At 52.7% G+C, this 20,531-nt stretch overlaps 1 protein-coding gene across 2 annotated transcripts in view; it reads right to left on the reverse strand.

Moving 5' to 3' along the window:
* Positions 1 to 20,531, reverse strand: part of TOM1L2 (target of myb1 like 2 membrane trafficking protein) — a 119,901-nt gene that overhangs the window by 29,107 nt on the left and 70,263 nt on the right. For both annotated transcript variants that reach the window (XM_047089645.1, XM_047089644.1), the window contains exons 4-7: positions 15,822 to 15,971; positions 5,480 to 5,614; positions 3,857 to 4,015; positions 1,043 to 1,159 (exon numbers count right to left, since the gene is read on the reverse strand). In XM_047089645.1, the coding sequence (XP_046945601.1) occupies positions 1,043 to 1,159; positions 3,857 to 4,015; positions 5,480 to 5,614; positions 15,822 to 15,971 (561 nt within the window). The remainder of the gene's footprint in view (positions 1 to 1,042; positions 1,160 to 3,856; positions 4,016 to 5,479; positions 5,615 to 15,821; positions 15,972 to 20,531) is intronic.

Below are 20,531 nucleotides of genomic sequence, written 5' to 3' on the forward strand. Positions count from 1 at the left end.
GCCATCAGAGCCGGGCCTTCATAGGCTGCGAGCTGTGTGCCAGCAGCAGGGTGGGAGGTACGGCGCCTGGGGGGCCAAGACTGACGACTCTGAGCGCCAGACAAGAACAGCAGAAGCAGGCACGTCGTGAGGCACTCCTGCCAGCTCGCCAAGCCAGTCTGGCTCCTGACCTGTTTACTCAAGCATCTTGCCTCCCGCTGAAAAGATCCTGGCACCTGCAGTTTATGGCACCCTTTCTCCACCCCTCCAGAAGGTCACTGCTTCTAAGGGCAGTGCGGGTGCCATTTTCTACAAGTGCCAGAGTCGTCGGAGATGGGTGTGGTGGAGATCTGGTCACTAGCTTTGGATCTGGCTGGCTCAGACACTAGTCTGAGGGCGGCCCTGCAGGCTGGCCCTGCTACTGGACCCCTCTCTGTCATGCCCCCAGACCCACTCGGCGTCCAGGGGGCGAGGAGGCCAGTTAGCAACGGGTCCTCAGGAACCATAATGTTGGCGACCCCAGCCCAGAATCCTCAGTATTCAGTAAAAGAAAAGGAGCTTCTATTTAATTTCAGTCTCAGGAGTCTCTGGGGGATAAAGTGTGGCTAGAAGGGCTCCCTCGTGTAGGAAAGGTTGAGGAGGTCCTGTCACAAATGTTTACGACATAATGTTGAGGAAGCAAAGCAATACACAAAACGGGGCACATAATAGGATCTCAACTACACCTGAAATGAAAACAAACGTGAAAAAAATGCATCAAAACATCGACAGGGGTTACTTGTGGATGCTGGAATCAAAGAAAATGAGTTATCTTCTTCCTGATACTTCCTTCATCTTTTGAGGGGCACGTGTTCTACAGTCGGCAATTTATTATCAGGGCAAAAAATGTTATGAAGGCAAATAAAAAGGAGAGCCTGGTGCTGGCATCTGATCGCTGCCAGGAAGCATGAGGCTGAGTGTGAGCCTACATGTCCCTTCCCACGACAGTCCCCCCGGGCTCCGCTCCTGCCTCACTGCTGCTTCCCCAGGTCCAGACCTTCCACAAGACGAGGCCCCCCCTCACCTGCAGCAACTCCAGATCGGACGAATCCTCCTGCCCGGGGACCATCTCTGTTAACATCTCAGACATGACTTTTGTGTTTCCTCGAACGACGTCCAGTTCACTCCGAAGCCTGGCAATCTGTTAGGCCGGGGAGGTGGGAGTGGAGAGGAAAGCAGGAAGGAGAGGTCAGTCAACCTGAACCTGTCTGGTGACAGTCCCATTCACTGTGACATGTAGGTCACTCCTCTGCATGTGCTGGGCAGAAGGCGGCTTCTTATCTCACTCTGGTCTGGGTGTGAGGGCGATGGCAGCTCTAAGGGAGAAGCAAATGCGGGAGTGAGGCCACCCCCATGGGGCCCTTGGTTAACCAAGAGTTTGTCACAGGTGACGCTGCTGTGACACTGAGGCAGCGCTGTACAGGGAAAGAGCGCCGGGTCCAGTGTGGACTGAGCTGGCTTGTGGCTCGGCCCTCCCACAGCAAGACTCTGAGTGGGGCATTAATCTCCCCAGGCCTCCGTCCCTATTCTTGCCAGTGAAAGTGGTGGAGTGTGTGATCCCCAAGGGCTCTTCAGGACTGCGGTCCTCATAAGGAACCCCCTCGTTACAGACTCTGGCCCCAGGAGTGCACAATCTAAGCACTATGGTCCTCTGAGAGGCTGGCTGGCGTTAGCTGCACTTTCCCAGTGTGGCAAGAATGAGGGAGAGGGACCAAAAGAAGACTCCAGGGGAGACCCCCTTGCAAGTCAGCTCCCTACGAAGGTCCCTTTGAAAACTACCTGACCTTCCCATCCAACAGAGCTCCCCAAGGCCTGGGCCTGGGCCCTCTTTCTTGCAGTAGGGACACTGTAAAGGACAGGTGTTAATCTGAGCCTCAGTTCCTCAGCTATGCAAAGGTGAAAACGACGGCCTCACAGGGCTGCTGTGAGTAACCCAAGTGAAACCCTGCAAGGTGCTGGCCCACAGGCACCCAGTATCGATCCCTTTTCCACTAAAACATCCAGAGAACTGGATTTGCTATGGCTCTTAACTGCGCTTTGACCGAATTCAAATGACACCTTCTCTCCTCACTGAAGCCTTTTCTGACTCTCCCCTGCCCTCCCTGAGGCAGAACCAAGCAGCGCACCTCCTACCGCAGACCCCCGCCCCTGTCCTGGCTGACCTCCTGGGGACAGGGACTCTGCTGAGTTGAGGTCTGCACTCCGAGCACAGGGATAGCGACAGGAGACTTCGATAAATATGTACTGGATGGAAAATGGACAAATGGTCAATGAGAGCACTGGGTGAGATCCCTAGAGGCTCTTCTCCCCTCCGGTTCCGCCCAGTGGGCGAAGTCCTCCCCAGTCTTAGCCAGAAGAGCTTTCTGACCCTGGAAGCTCAGGAATGCGACAGACACCACATGGGATCAGAAGGGTCCTCAAAGCCAGGCCGCTCTTCCACTCTCCCCCTTCTCCAGACTGTTCTGGCTGCTGGCAGGGCTCTTCCCAAGCTCCCACGCAACCGACAAAGAGTCAGTGGAGGGTCTCAGTGACCATCCAACTCCAGACATGTCAGACTTCCCTCTGGGCAGAAAGGGACACAGTTTTGCCCGTAGCAGCAGAGCCTGCCGCCAGGGACCCTCTTCCCCAGGGCTTCCCTTCTGGGGACAGGTCCTGGCCACTGTGAGTAGCGAGAAAGGGCAGAATGGAGTGAACAGAATAGCACGTTATCGTACAGCCCGTGTTTTAGCTGTGGGTTTCGACCTCCTCTCCTCAAAAGGGCACGCGGCACTCGGGGGGACTATCACGAGGCCGCCCCATCCGGCTGCCCGACAAGCTCATGCCTACTCTGGGGGTGGGTAAGAGGAAGAACCACCGCCCCGTTCTACTAACAGTCGACGGAGGTCAAAGTGACCCAGCCGAAGCCTCACAGTGAGGAGCAGAGTGGGGACTCAAGTCCAGGCCCGCCTGACCTCCAGCTCACCTCCTCCTGCTCGCCTCCTCGGGGCCGCCAGAGAACGGAAACGTGAGCAACCCTGGCACAACGCTTCGGTTAACCACGCCTCATCGCTTGACCCCTCTGTCTACGTGGGCTTCCGTAAATAATGACGTTGTCACAGACACTGGAATGGATTTTCTTTTTTCAAGTCTGATCAGTTCTCAAATTTTACTGAATGGCAATTCTACAGATTCATCTAAATACTAGTCTCCACGACTCGTCTAAAAAAATCCAGGTTGGGATTTCAATGGCATTGGCCTCTCAGGAAATAACTCAGGGAAGGTGGGCAGGGTTTGGAATAAAGGCAGGAAGAATGCTTCCTAAGGGCCTTCCTCATCCCGGCCTCGGCCTCACGGCACCTTGCTGAGCGGGTCACCGGCCTCTGATGGCTGACGCCTCTTACAGGATCAATCCAAACCGCTCCGCGTGACTCACGAGGCTGTTCACAACGCAACTCCACGGCTGTGCGCTGGCCTCACCCTTTGTCTCTCCGATCCTGCACCTGCACTGATCCCCCAAACCCTCCACCTGCTGCTCCCTCGAGCGCCCCGCTCCTCCACGCCTCCGGCGCATGCCTTGTCAGACAAGCCCCGCTCCGGCTTCGAGAGCCTCAGCAGCATCGGCTCCCGGGGCTGCCCTCCAGGTAGCACTAACTCTCAGCTCCTGCTCCTGCAACCGCACCACCACACCGTCCACGCAGCCTCTGCACCCATCTCCCCACTGCACGGTGGGCCCTCCCTTCCGTCTGTGGGTCGCGGACACTAGCACAATGCCTGGTCAGGGAAAGCATCCATACATCTCCAGGAAGAGCGAGCAAGGACAGTCGGCCGACTTGCCTATGGCCTGGAAGTGTGCAAGTACCTGTTCTGAATTGGCCGTGATGGGGCCAGTCACGCTCAAAGCCGGGGCCTGCGGAGCGGAGTAGGGAGCAGGAGGAGGCGAGGAATAGGAGCTGGCACTCGTCCTCTGCTGCGACTGGGGCCTGGGCATGGTCGCGGCCGGATCCACTTCGGGGACGCTCTGGCACGGCAACAACAAAGTCCTCTGTTCACCTGGGCTGCCCGTGCAGCTGGGCCCGGCGCCTACCCGCCCCGGCAGCCCCTCCCGCCACAGCCACCTGCAGGGAGGCAGCGGGCCTGGCTCTACGGCTCACCTGTGAGGCTCGGGGAATCCCTGCCCCTTCTGCACCCAGTCTCTCCGTCCACAAATGGGGGGTACCAAGGGCTCTTCCCTCTACTTACCTCCCAGACAAACCAAGCAACTCAGAAAGGCAGCGCCAAGGGCACTCCATGAGAGCTCTGGTCAGGGTTCCCGTTATTAGGGCCCCCCAGAATCCGAGTGGAGGGGGGCTGCTATGAAGTTTTGCTAATCACACATCCCTATCTGGTACCAGAAGATTATATTTTGGCCTTTACAAGTAGACTAATATAAATAGCAATTATGCAATTTACCGAATGTTCTTTGTAATTATAGGCACAAAACAACGCTGTTCTGTGTCATTATTAGAAAAATAAAACAGGTTACGTTTATTCCACAAGGCATGGTAAGTGGTTTGGAGGGATCATAATGAGAACAAAGCTTTGCAAAGTAGAATTCCTTATGCTTTCCCTTTTGAGCATCTCAGAAAGCCTCAACGTTAACTGTGTTCACAGAAGAGACCTGCACAGGCACTCTGGACTCCTTGTCCCCATTTTGGAGATGGGCAGATGGGGCCAGTGAGGCAGAGTGTGTGTGCTGGCACAAGGCACCTCTCTCCCAGATCCTGGAGCTTCCTGGCTCCCCGCCCCGGGGCCAGGCGCTGATTCCCAGCCAGTAGAGGTACTCGCTTCCCAGGATGAACGGTCACCATCACCTGCGTGCTACTCATTCTGAAGCACAGAGCTGCCTCACGTTGTAAGAGGCTTCAGTGGGAGGAGGCCTTCTCTGGGCTTTGAATTCCAAGGCCGGAGGAATTCAAGCATGTCTGGATTGACACCGAACACTCAGTTCAAAATAAAATTTAGATCTATTTGGCTTGTACAGTCTAAAAAACTGAAAGCTGCCCTCTGCCCCACGATCAGTGACGTCACCAGCTCCTCTGCACTGCCGTGGACACGGAGGTGCTCTGGCACTCCCAAAGGGAGATTCCTGGGCCCTCGGAAAAGCGGGTGCTAGTGACCCTCATGGGATGGGCCCTCACAGGCTGGCTCCACCCAAGCAGCCATTTCCAGGAAAATCTCGGAACCGATCCCTCTGTTATATCCTCCTTGCACAGTCAGATGAGAACTGGGAGCGGGGGTGGGGGAAGACACTGCTGCCACTTAATCACCAGTCAACCAGCCGTCTCACTCCTGCATTCCCCTTGTTATTAAAAAGAAATGCCCTCGAGCTTTAAGAACGCGTGATGACAAGCTGAATAATTCAAACGGAGCAGCAGAAGGGTGGTGGCAGTGGCCTGCCCGTTCTGCAATAGGTCTTTCTAGAAAACGCCAGCTGGAAGCTTACCCGCTGTGGTGTGTGTATGGGAGACAGAGCGTCCAAGTCTGCCATGGGAAACTCGACCCCCTTCCTCTTCAGCTCCTCGTATATATGCACAACGCCGGTGAGGTCAGGACTGCTTCGAAAGGCATCAGCCCACGCCTGGGAGGATAAAAGAGGGCCTGTCAGGAAGCATTTCTCACCAAGGACAGCCCAGGTCCTCTCTCAGAGGCCAGTGCCCTCCGACCCTCAAATGCCAATCATGCTGGCCAAACCCACTCTGCCCCCGCGCCCCCCGCCAGCGCTGCCACGACGGGGCTGGCGAAATCTGGGTTTGCAATGGTGCTGTTGAGCATGAACAAAAACACAAAAACTTAATTCAGCGTGTAGCATTTCCTTGGAGAAGATGTGGAGAAATAACACCTAAGCACTGTGGCGCATCCTAAAATGCAGGCATTTCCCTAATCGCCGGGAAATCAATTCCTGGCGATGCTTAGCTGAAGGGCGTGCGGAGGCTGCCTCGCTGCCGTGCCCGCGGGATGCCATCAGGACCGGAGTGCCGCGGCTCTGCTCGGCAGAGCTCCCGTGGGCGGAGGCAGGAACCGTAGGCAAATTGAGCAGAAAGGAAAGGAGAAATTGATGTGTGGCGGAAATAAAGGCTAATGCAAGGTCTCCTCAGTGGATCAGAGAGCGCAAAAGCGGAGACCACCTCGCCTGGCCGGAAAGGGGAGGTGGCAGAGGCTCAGGGGAGGGAGAGCCCGGAGCTGCCCACCGTGGCAGCGCCCACGTGCCCACATCGGAGAAGCCATTGGAAAGCACGGCCACAAGAGCCCCTTCGCTGAAAACACAACACAGAGAGCAAAGAACGAACATCCCAGTAGACACTGATCATTGATTCATGACACTCAAAAAGGAATTGAAATATTCGGTTCTTTGGAAGTTACAGGATCAAAAAAAAAAAAAAAAAAAAAAAAAAAAAAAAAAAGCATCTCCAAAGGGCTCCCCCAAAACGAAGCCCAGCTCTTCAAAACGGTCCTGTCACCCTATACGTACCCAGAAGAGGCGGTGCGGCGTCTCACGCCCATGGTTCCGTTGCCAATTCTGCTGTTGTCACAAGCATTTCCCTGCCTCCCTGGCTCTAGCACAGCGTTCCAACCAATCCTGAGGCAGCCCCAGAAACTCTATCTCTAACCACCAGACCCACTTGAAGTTAAAAGGTCAGTTTCCAAAAAGCCTTGCTCATTACGACTGATACATCTCACCACAAACATTACTGTCAGCCTGGCTTCCTTGATCCATTTATCGAATGTGCACACTCAGGGATTTAATGCCCGCTTGAGGACGGCCCCTCTCGGCCGACACTTCCTCCTGGATTCTGAGTGGGGCCCATGGTGCCTGCGGAGGCCCATCGGAGCACCAGCTGGAGAGCAGCACCCCTGAGGCCTGCCCCCCCCAGGGAGTGCCCCGGAGCCCCATTCTCCACCAGCTGCTTTGGCTGCTGCCACCTGATTCAAAACCCAGCTGAGTCCTGCGACTCTAGCTTCAAAATGCAGCTAGCGTGTTCGTTTAGGGTCTAAGGCTAGGTTTACAGTCTGTGGTGGGAGGCCAGGGAGAAAAAAGCATGATGGTCCTTCCTGCTGCCACTTCCTGCCTCGATTTCAACAGGAGGACCAACAGTTCCAGGGGACGGCTTGTCAGTTATCTTGTTCTCCACCTCAGCCAACTCCAAGATAGGAAGAATGGAAATTAAAGAACCATCACTGTGCTCTCCGGACAGAGGACAGTTCTTGGGGCACCTGCCCAAACGGCGACTCAACAGGCCCCCTTTCTCCAGTACTATGTATTCTGTGGCACCAAGAGGGAAACACACACCCCAAGTTGGGCCAGTCAGCTTCCCCTCCACCCAGGAGCTAGGCCCCGGGCTTGGGGAGAGCTGGGCTGCTCTTCTTGGGTAGGTGACACTGTCCACTCTAGATGTGGGCAGCCATGTGCCCAGCGGGGACCAGGGAGCAAGAGCTAGCTTATATGTGGGACGTTGAGACCAGTGTGCTGAGAGGTGCAGACGAGAGGACTGGCGGGCTTTTCTGATCCCTCCTGTCCCTTCCCAGGTCCAGTCACACCCAGGGTTCTGGGAAGCCCTACCTTGTCCTGACAGACTCTCCTCTTTGCCTAGGCCAGCTGGAATTAGAATTTGTTATCTGCAACCAAGCAGTCTTGGCTAAGCTACTCGCTTCCCACCTGCCACTGTTTCAACCCCTGTATGAGACCCCTGTGCAGTGTGGCTGAGGTGGCCACTAACAGCACATACGTTCCTGGCAGCATTCTCTCCTGAACAAGATTCTGATGCCAACAGGGAACAGGGCAGGGGCACCTTTAAAGGAGGAGTCGTAGGTGGAAATACAGAACCAGGAGAAACCCAGAGACGCTACATGCCTCTCTCATCTTCCGGGGACAATGCCCAAATACCTGTGCTCCTGTCTTCTCTCCACTAGGTCAGACGTTTGAAGGCACACACCGAGTCTCGCCCTTGCAGAGAAGGCAGTCAGACGTCATTTGTCAAGTCAGATTGAATTTCATACTCACAGTTACCAAGCTCCATCAGAGAACACAGGAAGATGGCCAGAGAGGCTGTCCACATTCTGAGGTGACAGTGACAACACAGGAGCCTCTCTACACAATTGACCCAGCTGAGATTTCAGACTCTGCTCTAGGGGAGAGGTGGAAAACCTCAGGAAGTCTGGTCTACTCTGGGTCCCCAACCTAAAGCCAAGGAGCCACAGGGGTGGGGCTGGCAGGCTGCCCTATAGGAAAGCAAAGTGACACGGCAGTGCTGGCTCTCTGAGGGGTCCCTGTCACAGGGGCGGGCTGGCTAACAACAGAGTGACCACCTCACTGCTCTTTATGGAATTCTCCCTTTTCGGGCCTATGCCTACAATGTTAGGGGGTCGAAAGACCCAGGGGAAGGTCTAGGAAGGAGAGAAAGGGGAATTTCATGCTTCTCTCTCCTTCGCTCCTTGGGATTGTACACCAGACCCCAGACAGAGGCCTTATACCAACACAAACCGTACCCGACTTGCTTCTAAATCCCTCAAATTTTAACACAGTTTTAAATCATCAACTTTCAGATCAATGAACGACTGCTCATTTACACGATGGGTTCTGTTCTTCGCTTCTGCCATGTTCTGCTTATGCCCCCAGATCAGACCTCCTACTCCCGGTGACAGGGTCTCCAGAGAGCTGCCAGTCCATAATCTGGCCAAAGGTCCGGCCGCCGGGTCTCTGACACCTTCCAAGAACACAACACCTCCAGCAGCTCCGGCCCCCTCCTCCTCCCCAGTCAGCTCACTTTCTTTGGTGGAAAAAAAAAAACCCTTCAGTGGAAAGAGAGTATTTTTAGACTTTGTTGCTAGGAGGAGGGGGGTGGGGAGGCAGGGCAAGGGGTAAGGGGGGGAGGCACGCAGGATAGGCACGGCCACCAGGAGGCTACCCTACTGGGATGGTATCATTTCTGTTCCTGAAAACAACCGAAGGGAAAGGCAGAGGGATATGGCACAGAGCACGAGTATCCCCATCTTCTCAACAAATGGGACCCCCCAAGAAGAAACAGAAAGGCTCGCAGCCAAAGGCCAGCCGAGGGACCAGGATGGAGAGGGTGCTAAAAGTGGCAGGCAGTTCAAAGGCTGGGAGCGAGAAAGCGGCTCACCAGGCTTCCCTGCTCTCTTGCTGCAGAGAGACCAGCTCCCCTCAAGACGGGTCAATCCCTGGGTAAACGCTTCCAGCTGCCCTGCCTGGCAGTTCACGCACTGGGCTCGGAGGGCAGTCTTCCCCAGGCGTACGCAGCCTGAGGGGTGTCTCTTTTGGGGGGTTCAGTGGAGCTGGGGTGGCTACGGATGGCTAGAGGGCAGCCAGGGACACAGACGCCTCGATGACAGGAGGCTGGGATGTGGGGACGAGGGACAGGTGTCCACGGATTCTCGGCAGAGGGCTGCTGATGGCAAACATGTGGCTCCGGGAATGGCATCTGTGTGACCAATCTCAGGCCAACAATGCCTGTGATCAGCATCCCAGGAAAGGAATCAGAAGAAATGGTGGGCAGGAAGCCATGGGGACACGGAAGGACAAGCACCCATTTCTCTAAGGAACAGGGAGACTGTTAGAAAAGCTGGTTTGGGGTGCCTGGGTGGCTCAGTCGGTAAGTGTCCGACTTGTGATTTTGGCTCAGGCCATAACTTCATGGTTTGTGAGTTCAAGCCCGGCATCAGGCTCTGTGCTGAGAGCGCAGAGCCCGCTTGGGATTCTGTCTTCCTTTCTCTCCACCCCTCCTCCACGTGCCCTCTATCTCTGTCTCAAAATAAATAAAAATAAACTTAAAAAAAAAAAGAAGGGGCACCCAGGTGGCTTAGTCGGTTAAGCATCCCACTTTGACTCAGGTCATGATCTCACAGTTCATGAGTTCAAGTCCCACGTCGGGCTCTGTGCTGACAGCTCAGAGCCTAGAGTCTGCTTTGGGTTCTGTGTCTCCCTCTCTCTCTCTGTCCCTCCCCCACTCATACTCTGTCTCTCTCTCTCAAAAATGAGTAAACTTCAAAAAAGTTTTAAATAAGTAAATAATGAAATAAAACTGAAAGAGAAAAGAAAAAAAAAAGAAAAGAGAAAAGAAAAGAAGAAAAGAAAAGAAAAGAGAAAAGAAAAGAAAAGAAAAGAAAAGAAAAGAAAAGAAAAGAAAAGAAAAGAAAAGGAAAGGAAAAGCAAAAGCTCCCACCAGAGGCGGGAAGCAATCAAAGGGACAGTGGGCTCAGGCCATGCCTGGTTGTCAGAGCCACAGGTCTCGCAACCACCAGGAGCACCAACCAAGCGTCCTGGGCCAGGTTGGGGGGGGGGGGCACTTGTCTCTATAACCCCTTGGCCTCAAAAGCTTTTCAAGTGCTGGAGTATTACTTGACAATCAAAAAGAATGAAATCTTGCCATTTGCAATTATGTGGATGGAACTAGAGGGTATTATGCTAAAAGAAGTTAGAGAAAGAAATATCGTATGACTTCACTCATATGAGGACTTTAAGACACAAAACAGACGAACATAAGGGAAGGAAAGCAAAAATAATACAAAAACAGGGAGGGGGACAAAACAGAAGAGACTCTTAAATATGGAGAACAAACAGAGGGTTACTGGAAGGGTCGTGGGAGGGGGGATGGGCTAAATGGGTAAGGGGCACTAAAGAATCTACTCCTGAAATCACTGTTGCACTATATGCTAACTAATTTGGATGTAAATTTAAAAAGTGAAACTAGGGGCGCCTGGGTGGCGCAGTCGGTTAAGCGTCCGACTTCAGCCAGGTCACGATCTTGCGGTCCGTGAGTTCGAGCCCCGCGTCGGGCTCTGGGCTGATGGCTCAGAGCCTGGAGCCTGTTTCCGATTCTGTGTCTCCCTCTCTCTCTGCCCCTCCCCTGTTCATGCTCTGTCTCTCTCTGTCCCGAAAATAAATAAACGTTGAAAAAAAAATTAAAAAAAAATAAATAAATAAAAAGTGAAACTAAAGATAAAAAAATTAAAAAATTAAAAAAAAAAGCTTTTCAAGTGTCGATACGTTCAGAGTTTAGGGCTGCCCTTCAAATATCCCCAAGCCAGCTCAAGTGCTCCCCGGGGAGGCCCTTGGCCCTCTATCATCTGCAAGCTTCTGTCTCTCCATAAAATCGATAGCTCCCCAAGGGCAGGGCTGGGACTGGGCCGGTGCCACTTCCTGGCAGCTGGACTCCGCAGAGCACCAGGAAACATCCAGATGGCAAGGATGGTGAGGAAGAACCTGTTGTGGCTCTGGCACTCACACATTTAACTGAACCTCTTTCCTGTCTAACTGCATTTCCACTGTGGCCTGCTGCCCACTTACGGGCTGGCACAAGGTCCAGGGATCTGTCACCCCCTGCCCTGTTCTGTGTTACGGTGGGAGTAGCACATGCTCTCCGGGGGGAATATCAGACTCTCTGGGCGGGGAGGCGGGGGTGGTGCAGTTTTTAAATGTATAAATAAAATCATCTTCTTCCTCAAAGGAGTTGAGGGGCGCCTGGGTGGCTCAGTCGGTTAAGCGTCCGACTTCAGCTCAGGTCATGATCTCATTCTCATGGTTTGTGAGCCCCAGCCTCGTGTTGGGCTCTGTGTCTGGAGCCTGCTTTAGACTCTGTCTCCCTCTCTCTCTCTCTCTGCCCCTCCCCGGCTCATACTCTGTCTCTCTCAAAAGTAAAGAAACATTAAAAGAATTTTTTTAATTAAAAAAAAGGGGGAGTTGAGAACAGGTTGACAAGATGCAATGCCTCCACATAGGCATCAGGTGGGCCAGAATGAGGACGCATTGGTGAAAATGGGGCGCAATGAAAGCTCTCACATGCTGGTGGGAAAGAGCAGCAGGGATCTGCGAGAGTAACCACTCAACCAGAGCGCGGCCGTTCCCCACCCAGCAATTCCACTCCCAGGGATGAGGCTGAGCCACGTGAAACTGCTAATACGGGACTGTGCTTGGCCAACAAAGACGCAACTTCACCCACGTGCCTTAATACGTACCTAATAACAACGAATATGTATGTTCACCCAACGACACGTGCTAGCTGTTCACAGCAGCGGTTTTCCCAAAGGCTGCAAACTGGAAACACCGAGTGTTCAGTGGAAAGGAGACACAAATGGCGGCGCGTTCCCCCAAAGGGACCCGGTGCAGCGACATGAGCAGGGGGCACGGGAGGCCTATCTGGTCACACCAATGACAAGGTGAGGCCCACAAACAAGGCCCCAGACACACAGACCTGACTGAGTGCTGCTGCAGAGTCCATGCGGATGAAGTTCAAGTATGGGAAAAAACCTGGGGCGCCTGGGTGGCTCAGTCAGTCAGTTAAGCCACTCTGACATGTGGCTCAGGTCATGATCTCACAGCCCGGGAGTTCGAGCCCCGCATCGGGCTCTGTGCTGACAGCTCAGAGCCTGGAGCCTGCTTTGCATTCTGTGCCTCCCTCTCTCTCACTGCCCCTCCCCTGCTCGTGCTCTGTCTCTCCCTCAAAAATAAATAAACATTAAAAATAAATAAATTAATTAAAAAGTACAGGAAAAACCCATCTAGGCTGTGAGGTGGTCACCCCAGGCAGTCGGGGCTCTTTGGGGGCAGGTCACATTCTGCTTCATGACACAGAGGCTAGATTCTATGTGTGCGTTCAGTTCGTAAAAGCTTGTCAAGTTGTACATGCTTTTTTAACGTGTGATTTCCTGTACGTATAATTCAATTTTAAAAAAGGCTGAAGATCCTGTTTATACTTTCGTTCACTGCATTATAGAAGCCAAGCCATCTGCCAGCTCTGAATGCTATCTGTTTCTGTTGGTTGGCCATGACCAAAGATAAAAGTTCTTCGTGAAGCTCCAGAACCTGGAGAAGAAGTACCCTCCCCCCCAGGGCAGGTAAGCAAGCCCACTGGGAACTATACCCTCATCCAAAGCCCGTTGGGTTTTCCCAGTTGGACCAGGGAGACTGTCCAGTGCATCTTGGCCGGACAGGAGCGAGCAAGCGAGCGAGGCCCTCAGGGCCCCTTCCTGCTCCCGCCCCTGCAGGCGGTGCACATGCACTGCTGCCAGGCCAGCAGGGGGAGCCCTCAGAACATGGTGCCGGCCGCCATGCTGCCTCCGGGTGACCTCTGGGACCAGGAGTAGGTTAGGCAGGAACACAAGGCCCCCATTGTACACATACGGAGGCAGAAGCCCAGAGAAGTTAAAACACTTGCTGCGGTCACACAGCTGGGAGAAGCAGTGCGGAGAGGAGGTGGTGACCTTGATGGGAAGGTCGGGCTGCCCCTGGGAACAACCACAGCCACAGTCAGTGCACAAGGCTCCCTGTGTCCTCAGCCAGAGGTCCCCGCACAGTCCCAGTGGCACGGATCACAAGCCTTGCCACGGCTGCCCTTGTCAGGAGGTGGCCAAGCACAGGAAGGAGTCCTTCCACGTCTGACTACAGAAAGACCTTGCCTATGGCCACAGTGGGCCTGCCGAGGGTTCAGGCGGGGGTGCCCCCCTTTGGTGAGAAAAAGCCACTATTTACTGTCTTGCCATCAAATACTGGGGGTCTTGAGGCAGGGGAGTGTACTGGGGAAGTCTAGAATGAGGGAGTCAAGGGCAGAGGTGGGGGTGGGGAGGGAAGAGGGTAAGGTGGTTTGCACCTGCGTGTGCGTGTGTGTGTATGTGCGTGAGAGAGAGACAGAGAGAAAGGGATGGAGAGAGGTGGAGGGAGAGAGAGTTAGAGTGGGGAGGGGGAGGGAGGGAGAGACATGGAGATATGTCAGGTGGGCAGAATGAAGAGCTAGGGGAAACCTAAGGAACCATGGGAAGGGGCCCTGCTGTCACCCACACTCCTCCCCTTCCTTAGAGCTTCAGCAAACTACATTCACCCACTCATTAAGAAAAACAACTTATCAGACAGCTACTCTACACAGTCAACGGCTCTAGACCCTGGGGATATAATGTCCCTGGGCTCTCAGGAAACTCAGAGTGAGGCAGAGGATAGAAAAGTGAGCACAGAAGCAGAGAAGACCATAAAAGAGGGTGACAGGAGAGGGGGAAGTGCTGTCAACCTAGTGGTGGGAGGGCTCTGGGAGCTGTCTCAATGATGAAGAGGGCTTTCAGGCAGAGGACGCGGGAGAGAACAGACGGAGCCAGCAGACCCGTCGGCTGGGGCCCCACTTTCCTCTCCAACCTCAGGTGCCCCCACCACCTCGAATGCCCCGGTGCCCACCCCTGATCACAGTGCCTTCTGTCTGGCCCCACTCCCACCCTCTCCTTTTGACTCCCGCCAAAGGTAGAGGTATCTTTCCTCTACCACAGCACTAATCGCCCCACCTTGGATGTGCTCGTTGGCCTATGTGTCTCCCAGCCTACCACCAGGGTGCTCTGTCTAGAATCCAGATCTAGGGGCGCCTGGGTGGCTCAGCCGGTTAAGCGTCCGACTTCAGCTCAGGTCACGATCTCGAGGTCCTTGAGTTCGAGCCCCGCGTCGGGCTCTGTGCTGACAGTTCAGAGCCTGGAGCCTGTTTCGGATTCTGCATTTCCCTCTTTCTCTCTCCTCCCCAGCTCATGTTCTGTCTCTCTCTTCTCAAAAATAAATAAAAGTTTAAAAAAATGGTTTTTAAATCCAGATCTGTCTGCGTACGCCTAGCTCAGAAATGTGCAGTGGTTCCCCGCTGCCTACAGGACAAAGCATAAAACGTCAGCATGTATGGCCCACAAGACCCTGACCATCCCTCTGGCCTCCTCTCCCAGCCCCAGACACTCTTCATTACACTCTGTGCTCCACATGATGGTTTCAAAACATCCTCTCTCTTAAGAGATGCAGCTTCATTCCCATACTCTTGACGCCAGATCTGGTGACTCCCTTCTAACAAACAGAATATGACAGAAAAGACGGTGTGTGACTTCTGAGACTCAGTCCCAAGAGGCACCGCAGCTTGGATCACTTGCTCTAGGGAAAACCCGCTGCCATGTTACAAGGACACTCAGGAGTCCACACAGCAAGAAACTCAGGCCTCCTACCAACAGTCAGCAGGGCACGGAGGCCTCCTGCCAACAGCTATGTGGTGAGTCACCTTGGACGTGGCTCCTCCAGCTCATCGAGCTTGCAGATGAGGCAATTCTGGCTACCGTCTTGACCGCAACCTCAGGAGAGCTCCTGAGCCAGAATCGCTCATCTAGGCTGCTCCTGAATTCCTGAGCCACAGAAACAACAAGGTACTAAACATCTGTTGTTTTAAGCCCCTAAGTTTTGGGATAATCTGCTACAGAGCAATCAATAACGAATACATCCCAAACGTGTCAACTGCTGTCTTTGACGCACGTGTTATTCTCTTTGTCTGTGCTACTTACTTCTCACACCCTGACCTTTCCGCCAAGTTCCTCACATCCTTCAGGGTCCAAGAGAAATGTCATCTCCTTAGTGGATCACTCCTTAACACCCTCTCCCCCAACCTGGCACCACCTGCCACAGAGCTGGCTCTGACCCTGTGCCTCGCCAGCCCCTGCATAGGACTCTAGCATGGCCCTTCCTACCCCACAATGTCCCTGATGGCTCAGAGGCCTATCAAGGTCTCCCACCTGCCCTTGGGGGTAACAGAGATCCAGGCACCCAGAAAACTGGTGAAACCTCTGACAATTGGCTTGCGAGCTATCTACCACTCAGGTTTTTATTCCAGCGGAAGGAATGTAAAAAACTGGTGCTTTTTGCAACACATATTTAAACCCAAAGGGCCTCCCTCCATTCTTTCCTCCAAATGATGGGAAAGCATGAAGACCCACTGGTCAAGGGCCCCATCTTACTCCGTGCCAACAAACCTGACAAGGGGAGGTGACCCTACCTGGATCAGAGCTAGCACCTTGTCCTGGACAATGGTGGGAGGGTTGTTCTTGGGAGAGATGATTTTGACCAGGACGCTGTCGATGAAATCTCGGTTGGCCACAAGGATGTGGAAGCGGTGGCCACAGTTCTTCACACATGTCTCCAGCACCTGAGGAGGTAGGAAAGGAAAGAGAGGTCACCGCCGTGGGACCCAGAGGAGCTGCCCAGGCCACTGAGTTTCCACCCCCACCCTGCCCCCTTCCTTCTCCTGGATGGTCCTTCCCACCATCTCCTCCAGAGTGAGACCTGGATGGCTCCATCTCCCTATGCTCTAATTCAGTTGTCCCTTGCTGTCTGAAGTTGCCTGTCCCTGAACAAGAATCAGGCAATTAGTTGGGAACTGAGGCACCAGTTTTGCATGAGAAGGACGCTGGTGTTTTAATGAGATCGAAATGACTGAGTGGTCCCTGAAAATTAGCATTTTAACTCCTCTCTCCGGGCTTCTGGGTGTGAGACCTTAGCCAATGGGACATAGGCTCTGTCACAGAGAGGGCTGCTGTGACAGCCCAAATTACCCTGTGAATTACTTGCCCTTTTATGTGAGGAAGCGTGCGTGCGCGCGCGCGCACACACACACACACACACACACACACACGGGTGCACACGCCCCACACGACCCTGCCTCTGCAACTAAAATTGGCAATGACTAAGGATTTTGTACCCTGAATAAATGGTTTGTGGGCCTCAGCTGCCAATCAGCTTCAAGGTCCATGTTCACCGCAAACCCTGTTCGCCCATCCCTGGTCTGGAAAAAATGAGTTACACAGGCCATAGGCATTAAGAAAAGCATGGCGCGTGTGGGTTCTGGCCAGATGGCCATTGTGGGCTCGAATCTCAGCTCTGCCACTTGCTCCCTTAATGGCCCAGAATGAGTCTGTCTGCGCTGAGCTTCCTCATCTGTAATATGGGCACGTGAGTGCCCCCTTGCAGGACTGTAGTAAGGATGAGGGAGTCTGTCTGAAGCATCTAACACAGCGCCCTGCAAGGAGTGGGGCAGTAAAGGAGGACTATGGTGATATGATCATCATTTCAAAGGCTGTCGTACACACGTGAGGAACGGGAAAAGCTCTCCCGTCCCCACACGACAGGGGAGAGGCTGGCTGGAATTCAGAGGCACCAACTGGAGTGTCCCCCAGCCTTCGACACACCTTTCTGAACTTCTCAGCTCTCTGTAAACCAACCCGTACAATCACCCAGCCCTTCCCACACCAGGACCCCCCAATGCCACAGTCAACTAGCAGGGATGTGACGGACAACAGGGGACATTTCTGGCTGCCTCAGTTATCTTCATTTGCCCACAGTGAGCTGATTACTGGCTACCTTAGGCAGCCATTCCACAGGGCTGGGTTCACACAATGAGGTGTCACCTTGACAAAGCGTGACGGTCAGGAAAGGCCCACACTCTTAACATTAACTGAGCACAGACTACATGCCAGGCACCGTGTGGGAGCCCCCACATTACAGCATTTCATTTTAGGCTCACAAAATTAGATTCTCTTTAAGTGGGTCAGGCTTCTCTGGAGCCCTTGTCTCCTCACCCACAATGAGGCCACAGGGCCAACCCCCCCCCCCCATGGCTCTCGTCTAAGATCAGCTGGGAGTCCCTCAGATGACAGGCGACAGGTACTAGATTTCTTGTTCTTTCACCTGTAAGCCCTGTAAGGTGGGTGTTATCCCACTTTAGAGATGAGGAAGCTGAGGCCTGGAGATGCCAGTAACTTCAATGAGGAGGCCAGGGCTGGCATGTGCCCTGAGCCTGGCAACCGCAGAGCCAGTCAAAACTGTTCCTTTCCCCCACTGCTGCCTGCACTGTGGGAGACCCTAGGTTCTGCTCGGCTTGCCAAGGAAGACCTCAAAGCTTAGCATCCTTGGGTCATCCGCAGCCAAGGGAGGGGGGCATTCTCTTTCTTAGCCTCTGTACGTGCTCAATTCCAGACGATCTCAAGGTAACCAGCACTCACTCTTAACAGTGACCACGGGGGATACAGGGATGAACCAGAGGGGTTCTTCCTACCCTCCAGGAACTCACAGTTCCCCTTCTTTCTAGGATCCCCTCTCCTAACTTGGCCTATGCAGGCATCAGGCTGCTGCCAAGGCAGTGGCAGGAAGAATGGTTTATTTGGTCAGGAAGAGGTGGGGAAGGGAAGGGAGGAGGCTGGGAAGAAAGCAGGTGTGGTGGAAAAAGAGAAAAGAGGAGCAGGAAGGCCAACATGGCAGGCCAGCTGTGGCTCTCCTGCCAGGCTCAGGGCAACAGTGGGCCAGGACGCCTGTCCCAGGCACACCCTTTAGGGAGCACGCCCTTACATCTTCCAGGACAGCAGACTTTAAAGCCAGTGTGGCCTAGGCTAGACCTTCGGGCTCACACACAGGTTTGGAAATGCCCTGGAGAGAGATGGCATGTGCTACAAAGCAACCCTGAAGCCTAGCAGAGCAGGAGGAAATGCAGGAGGTCGTCCCTGGCTGGCAAGGGCCACTCGGCCACTCTAGGGACTCTGTCAAAAGTGCCTTTGGTGAATCAGTGTCCCTGTGGGTTGTAGGGCATGAAACACACAGCAGCCGTTTTCCAGCAGCCAAAGCCCACAGAATAACAAAAGGTGCCTCTAAGCAATCATTAACAAACAAGCGAAGAAAAAAGCAAAACACTCAGGAATAAATTTAACTAAGGAGGTAAAAGATCTGTACCCTGAAAACTACAAGACAATGATGAGAGAAAGGAAAGACGACACAAATAAATGGAAAGATGTCCCGTGTTCATGGATTGGAAGAATATTATTAAAATGTCCCTACTACTTGGGGCGCCTGGGTGGCGCAGTCAGTTAAGCGTCCGACTTCAGCTCAGGTCACGATCTCACGGTCCGTGAGTTCGAGCCCCATGTCGGGCTCTGGGCTGATGGCTCAGGGCCTGGAGCCTGCTTCCGATTCTGTGTCTCCTTCTCTCTCTGCCCCTCCCCCCTTCATGCTCTGTCTCTCTCCATCTCAAAATTAAATAAAAACGTTAAAAAAAAAATTAAAAACAAAAATGTCCATACTACTCAAAGCCATCTACAGATTTCGCAGAAGTAGAAGAAACAATCCTAAAATTCATATGGAACCATTAAAGACTCTGAATAGCCAAAGCAATCTCTAGAAAGAAGAATAAAGCTGGGGACATCATACTTCCTGATTTCAAACTGTATTACAAAGCTACAATAACCAAAATAGTATGGTACTGGCATAAACATAGACAATGGCACAGAAGTGAGAGCCCAGAAATAAACCCACATATACATATAATATTTGATGAGAGGCAAGAGGACTCAATGGGGGGGAAGGACAGTCTCTTTGACAGACGGTATTGGGACAACTGCATAACGACATGCAGAAGAATGAAACTGGACTCCTATCTTACACCACTCAAAAAAGTAACTTGAAGTGGACTAAAGACTTAAACTCAAGACGTGAAACGTAAAACCACCAAAAGAAAACACAGGAAAAAAGTTCCCTGGTCTTGGCAAAGATTTTTTTGGATATGACACCAAAAGCAATGGCAACAAAAATAAAAATAAACAAGTGGGACTACGTCAAACTAAAAAGCTTTTGCACAGCAGAAGAAACGATCAGCAAAATAAAAAGGCAGTCCACAGAATGGGAAACAATATTTGCAAACTATCTACCTGATAAGTGATTAATATCAAAAATATATAAGGAACTTAACTCAACAGCAAATAAATAAATACACAAACAAATAAACAAACAAATAAGCAAAACCAATCCAATTAAAAATGGGCAAAGATGGCCTGGCTGGCTCAGTTGGAACATGTGACTCTTTATCTAGGGGTTGTAAGTTCAAGCCCCAGGATGGATGTAGAGATTACTAAAAAAATAAATAAATAAACTTAAAAAATTTGTTTATTTTTAACAGAGAGAGAAGCAGAGAAGAGAGGGAGACAGAATCCCAAGCAGGCTCTGTGCCATCAGTGCAGAGCGTGATGTGGGGCCCGAACCCACAAACTGTGACATCATGACCTGAGCCAAAACCGAGCCAGACGCTCAACCAACTGAGCCACCCAGGTACCCACAAAATAAATAAACTTTTTTTTTTAATTTTTTTTAACGTTTATTTATTTTTGAGACAGAGAGAGACAGAGCATGAATGGGGGAGGGGCAGAGAGAGAGGGAGACACAGAATCCGAAGCAGGCTCCAGGCTCTGAGCCATCAGCCCAGAGCCCAACGTGGGGCTCGAACTCACAGACCGCGAGATCATGACCTGAGCTGAAGTCGGACGTTTAACCGACTGAGCCACCCAGGCGCCCCAAAATAAACTTTTTTAAAAATGGGCAAAAAACCCCTGAAATAGACATGTCTTCAAGGAAGATGCACACATGGCCAACAGGCACATGAAAAAGTACTCAGCCACTTATCATCAGGGAAATGCAAATCAAAACCACAATAAAAGATCACTTCACACTTGTTACAATGGCTAGTATCAAAAAAACAAGAGACAAATGCTGATGAGGATGTAGAGAGAAAGGAACCCTTGGGCACTGCTGGGAATGTAAATGGGTGCAGCCACTATGGAAAACAGTATGGAGGGGCGCCTGGGTGGCGCAGTCAGTTAAGCGTCCGACTTCAGCCAGGTCACGATCTCACGGTCCGTGAGTTCGAGCCCCGCGTCAGGCTCTGGGCTGA

The sequence above is a fragment of the Lynx rufus genome, unplaced genomic scaffold (genome assembly GCF_022079265.1).
Source record: "Lynx rufus isolate CCGP_SWC_20201006 ecotype Redwood Valley unplaced genomic scaffold, mLynRuf1.p SCAF_28, whole genome shotgun sequence".
In the NCBI taxonomy this organism is placed as follows: Eukaryota; Metazoa; Chordata; class Mammalia; order Carnivora; family Felidae; genus Lynx; species Lynx rufus.